Source organism: Charadrius vociferus, unplaced genomic scaffold, assembly GCF_000708025.1.
Source record: "Charadrius vociferus isolate BGI_N301 unplaced genomic scaffold, ASM70802v2 scaffold179, whole genome shotgun sequence".
NCBI lineage: Eukaryota > Metazoa > Chordata > Aves > Charadriiformes > Charadriidae > Charadrius > Charadrius vociferus.
This window is the reverse complement of record NW_009650072.1, coordinates 2,753,419-2,759,477: the sequence shown is the minus strand read 5'-3', so window position 1 is coordinate 2,759,477 and position 6,059 is coordinate 2,753,419. Positions and strand designations below refer to the sequence as shown.

The following is a 6,059-nucleotide window of genomic DNA, read 5'->3' as shown; positions in this document are numbered from 1 at the left end:
GAAAGAGAGAAACAAATTTAAATCAGTTTCCAAGCTGTAGTAAATAAATTAAATTTGAAGCAAGACACCTGAAGTTTCTTCACCTGGGAAATACAAGAGTATGCTGTGTAAGAATGAGACGACAAGGCAGGAACCTCACAGCTGTAGTCTGAAATGTTTAATAACTGTGAACTAAGCAAATAGTACAATTCAAAGTAAGGATCAACGATTTATATGTGCAACTACATATTCAGTAGACAAGAATTCTTTTTAGTCATATCAGTATTTATACAAACTTTGTTACTTGCTTGGTTATGCTAAATTACGGAACAAATTGCCTATTTGCTCTGCCCAAGTACCAATTTGCTTACTCCAGTTATAGTAAGGAAGAAAGAAAGAGGACAAACCAAGCCTGTCTCACAACAGCGCCTTTTTTTTTTTTTTTTTTTTTTTTTTTTTTTTTTTTAAATTTGTATGCGACCACTCAGGGCCCAGACCTGGAGTCTTCACATGAGTAAGCCTTGCAGAAAGGCACGGGAGCTGAATTCACTGACAGCCTTGCCTGAACTAGGAAAAGACATGAAATCCCCAAGAGAAGATGCTCAGACCCACAGACGTGCCGTTGAGGGGAAGGAGAGGGAGGAGGAAAAGCTGCAATTTTTAAAAGTAAGCTCTGTGAAGTATGTTTTCATTAAGGATTAGGTGTAGGGAGGAAAAAATACTTACTGGATGGTCAGCATCCAAATCGGACCCGTACATCAGCACTCGGTTTGCACACTTATCCAAATCTGAGATCTTCTTCGGAAACCAGGGAACATTCTCCATGTCTAGGGAACACATGGAATCCACAAAGTTATTAATAACGCCGAGCATGCTGAGGGAGGAAACGCTACTTTCAAGTATAGCTATGGCGGTTACAAGCGAAATTAAAAGGGCATGAATAAGACAAGGGAGTCCACTGCCTATCTAGCACCAGCCTACAGCTCACACTTCCTCCTCTGTCACTGCCACAATCTGCCTACAGAGCACAGCCAGCTTCAAGTGTCCAGGGAGGAAACAGTTAATATGGGTTTTCTGTAGCCCTTACTGTTACTACTGTTACTACTGTTAGAGTAGTATCTAGAGGCTCTCACGGAGACAAGGCCTCCTGCACAGTGTGAAGCTTCTAAGGTACAAAGTGTGCAAAGGAGCAGGAGTGATTTGCCTGTGGTCCCTGGGCAGAGTGGGAGCAGGTTTGAGTCGTCTCATCCTGCTTTACTGACCATGGGAAAACAAACATCGCCCTGTGGTTACGTACCTCAGAAGCATCCAGCTTTGCTGAGGGGTTTGTGGGGGAAGAGGAAGAGAAGGAGGTAATTTCAGTCCTGCAGCCTTAGAGAGATAGATCATTACAGTTTTGCTACTACTACAGGTTTTTTTCCTTTTTTTTTTTTTTTAGCCCAAGAGAGTTTATAACCAAGATCTTGGCAGAGTGGTTAATACACTGTTTTTCTGCCCCAATGCTCTTCAGTTTTCTTTCAAATGACAGGGGAGTGTTCAGATTGAAATTCCCCTTGCTTAGGGCTAAAGTAAGCCATTTTTAACCGAGAGACACCAGATCTCACCTTCCCCTACCTACCAGCCTGTGCCAAGCACAGTGGCTGAGAAATACATGGGACCAGCTTCCTGCTGCCCTGAACTTCAGGCATCTCTTTAACTAGAAGCAAAAGTAAACAGGATGTGAAGCATCCTAAAGTTAAAAGGCACCTCTTTCACACTAATATAAGTAACCAGTTAAGATGAAATTCAAGAGCTACATGAGGAAATTCCACAATCCATCTCCCACTCTCACGAGTGTCTGAACTGAACTGGGATCTGTCATCATGGTGTACAGTCCCTAGCCAAGCCCTGCACTCGGACTTCGCCTGCATCAGCCTACACGGGTGCAGGGACTCCCATTCATGCCAGTTGTGCTGTGCTGAGAAGGGATGGGAGCACAGATAACAGACATACAATTTGCACTAGCCTGAAACAGCCTGTATTCCTAGATGACACCAGCAAACACAGCCCTGCTCGTACCAACCAAACCACCCTCATTCACAACACAGAAGCATAAACCTGATAGCTACTGATTGAAAACACTACATAAATGCAGATGTAGACACCATAAAAAGATTTCAAAACAACACATTGAGAAGTGCGTTGTCATCAGAACTGCCTTTTGAACTTACCATCTTCCTGGACATTGAAATGCTCTGTCGGGTTCATAGAGACAACATTGACGTGGGATTTCAGGAGCTGGAAGATCTCGTTCAGTTGTTCTCTGTTACTGTCACAGTCCACAAAGATCTCAAACTCAGAATTTCGTCTCTTGGACTTCCGTGACTCAATGTGTACCAGATTTACATGCTTCTCCTGTTTTGTAAGAAGTAATGTTTTCAAACAGATTGACTAAAAACTAAATATTTTTTTTTTCAAATGAATATCCACCACCTTTGTGAAGCTATTTTAGTTAATTGAATCTCTTGATAGCAGTTTGCTTATTTGAGGGGGGGGAGGTTGTTTGATTTTAAAAAGCTTCCCATTCAGAAGAAAATGGAAGACAACCTGTGTTCTTTCAATTTCATTTACATTCAGGAAGCATGGAAAGACATAGCCAGGAGGTTTAAATTCATAAACCTTTTTTCTTTCATCCCTCCCATAGGAAGCTGATTAGCAACTGGGTCTGGGGAAATTCACCAAAATGCCAATCAAGTCACCATATAATTATCTCACAAGCAAGGGATTTAAAAGCAGTAGTTTTCAGGGCATAAATTTCACTTTTCTTTTATTTGAAAAAATATTTAATCATATGTCTTATATCGGGAACACAAAGAAAACCCCAGACTAAGACATGCAGGGCCAGGTGACAGAGCACAGTGGCACTGTGCATATTCCTTGTACAATACCTGCCCACCAATCAAAGGAGTGTGGTTGGTCACCCTCATCCCAGCTAGGCAGGGTGACAAGGGCACTGGACTCAACCCAGCGTGGGTCAGCACCCCAAGTGTCTACACCTGTCATCAGCAGGAGCTTCAGACCCACCTCTTATATGCAGTAGAAACAATGAGTGCCAATCCTCTTTTCATGAGGGGAAAATACAAAACTCTCTCAGTCTTTAGTACATGCAGTTGATACGTTTTGTGAAAATTTTTAGCCAGCCAGCCTCTAATTTCTGAGGCAAAAACTTGCCTTTGTGGGTAATTTTGCATGCAAAGCGGGAGACAGGTTAGGAATCACATCCTTAATAAATGGATGCAATTAATTCTAGTGTGTTCCAAAACTACCCTTACAATTTAAAAAATACAGAGCTGCTGTAGCAATGTGATCATTACATACCTGAAAGAGTTTTAATGCTTTTACAAGTCCTCCGACTTCATTCTTCAAGGAAAAAATGATGGCCGTTCTTCCTCTTTCAGATGCATTGTCTTCATTCTCTTTATTATCTTCAATCATCATGTAGTTTGATTTATTTAACTAAATGAAAACAAAACAAAAAGATTTTTTTAATGGCCACTAGTGCAAAAAGCATGAAGTTTTACATTTCAGTTTGTCTTGGGGTAATATTGTGCTTTCACTGATCAACCACAAAAGGAAAGATGCCAATTAAATCATTCACGGTAACAGGCAAAGTTAGGCATACATAGAATCTGTGAGAACTGAGAATGAAATACTGAGATTTCTTTTTTTTTTTTTCCAGTTGAATGATTTAGAGACATCTTTAGTCATTCTGTAGAGCACAGAAAATGCTTTCAAAGCATAGTTTATAATCAACATTAGTGTTTTGGGGGAGGGAAAGGAGCTATAAGATGTCAGCAGAAATAATTAGTTGAACAAAATACTTGTTAGCAAATTTTATGAACATCAGTAAAGAGAGCAATCCGAAACCCGTAGGAAAAGATGGATCAGCATTTAGTAGATCAGAATTGAAAAATCATTGCCTTTCTCTTGCTACGTAACTGTAAAGCACTGCTTTTACAGAGAAAGGAGGCAAAACCTAAGGAGTTAAAACATCATGCTGACCAGAATCTGTTGACTATAGAGACAGTCCTACTCTGATCAGCTACAACCAAGCTATTCCATCTGCTGTGTCCCCTAGTTCACATGCCAAACCCTTATCATAATCACACACTAAAAAATTTCAGAGAACCAACACTGTAGGACCACATGGCTTTATACATTCCCAGTGATCACACTCCTCACTGTTGAAATTAGTGGATATCACAGACCATATTCTTAGCCACATGCAGCCAGGCCATAGGTAGAGATAATACAGAAACAATTAAGAACACAGAAAAATGCAAAGTAAAGAAAAAATACAAAGCTTAGAAGCAGAGGCTGTGTCTCACGTCTTCAAATGTTGCAAAAAGAAACAGAAAAGGTAAGGTTTCTAAAGGAGCCAGTGAGAAAGAGAAGAGGAACAATGAAGGCACATTATTGCTATTTGGAATTGTTTTTTTATTTGACAGAGGTTTTAAAGATACAACTATCTGATAACAACTCATGGGAAATGGAAAGAGCAAAAACAAAAATGCAATCAAAATGCAGCAGTTCCACTGATTCCCTTCTACAGTCTCTCCAACTTTAACCTCTTTAAAATGAATAATGCTGTACAGCTAAGTATTTCTATTTAGAACAGGTAAGTTTAAAGATAAAAACCAGATTTTACCTATCTTTTATCAAAATGTTCCCATTTATCTTTCACATTAAGACAATCTGCCTAACAAAATAATAAAATTAGTTCATTTTAAGTTGAGTGGTTTACAACAAGGCAGATATTTGATGCTGCTCTTAGAAAGGTTTCAAGCAGGTTACTAACTGTGAGCTCTTTAGGGTGCAGAGGTGGTACCCCATGGAAGAGGACTTGCTCCAAGACCACTGATGCTTGTGGGAATACAATCACTAGATTTCTTACTTGGTCCCCATCTCTAACAAGTTGTCACTATATGATGAGCCTGGATGACAGTGTCAGTCCAGCACACTGTTTCTGATCCAGCAAAGCCACTGATCTCCATCAACTTGAGTCCAGACGAATTCTCTGCTGAAAGTGTGTGGCAGGGCCCAATCCAGGCTCTGCTGACCAGCCTGCAGGTTTCACAGCTCGCTTCAGCGAGCGTCAGATCAGGATCACAAGAGCCAGGAACAGACACTGAACAAGGGTACACCGAGCAGAGAAGAAAAAACTAATAACCTCACAATTACATATAGGTTATTGGTTGTTTTCTCAAGTGCAGAGGTAGCCATTTGCATGAGCCAAACCCTACTCAAATGATACTGCTGTAGAAGAAGCTGGATGCAAAGAAGTCTCCATTACAAATAGAGTTAGATGATGGTTTTTGAAAGCAGAACCTGTTGGGCTGTTTTTTATATATCGCTTATACGCAGCGTGCTGGCTTGATTCCACATTCAGGATCATTGACTTAAGACAAGATCAGCTTATGAGATTTGGCATAGTGGCATGCAATATTATAAGGTGCACAGCTAGGACAAACTACATGCATTGAAGACTAACGTTCTTATTTGATATTTTGCTAGTTTAACTAACATTGTATTTAGGATTAGGTGACAACATTTGCAAAGTAGTATGTTTAAGAGACCAAAGAAGAAAACACAACAAAACGTAGTATGTTCTTACATTAAGTTCTAAAAATTATCCCAAACTTATGAATTTGAAAAAAGTTGCAGAAGAGAAATTCAGATGCCTAGAACGCTAAACACACACCACTTACACCTTTAACCCTAAACCATCTTTGGCTTTCAATTAAAAAATAGACTGAAAACAGGTCCACATTAATACAGCAACCATTTTGGTGCAAGACATCAGGAGAAAATGGTAATGTAAAAATAATTCCTCTCCTCCAACAGCTGCACCTTCACTTTCATCCTATTCTGTATCAGTAACTCAGCTCTAATCAACTCTGACACTTTTCCTTTGCACGGTAATGCATTTGAGCATTTTGGGGGGGGCAGGGGGAGGGGATTAATGTTGCATTGATGCTTATTATTAACGATGCAAATCATTAACTGATTTCCAATCAACCTGATTCAAGTCTTAAAGAAAA

At 39.9% G+C, this 6,059-nt stretch overlaps 1 protein-coding gene across 1 annotated transcript in view; it reads right to left on the bottom strand.

The window, feature by feature from the left end:
* Positions 1-3,465, bottom strand: part of TPH1 (tryptophan hydroxylase 1) — an 8,906-nt gene extending 5,441 nt beyond the window's left edge. The window contains exons 1-4 of the mRNA XM_009892010.1: positions 3,337-3,465; positions 2,190-2,373; positions 707-806; positions 1-7 (exon numbers count right to left, since the gene is read on the bottom strand). The exon at positions 1-7 is cut by the window's left edge and continues 62 nt beyond it. Of these exons, the coding sequence (XP_009890312.1) occupies positions 1-7; positions 707-806; positions 2,190-2,373; positions 3,337-3,456 (411 nt within the window). The 5' untranslated portion in view covers positions 3,457-3,465. The remainder of the gene's footprint in view (positions 8-706; positions 807-2,189; positions 2,374-3,336) is intronic.
* Between the last annotated feature and the right edge of the window lie 2,594 nt (positions 3,466-6,059).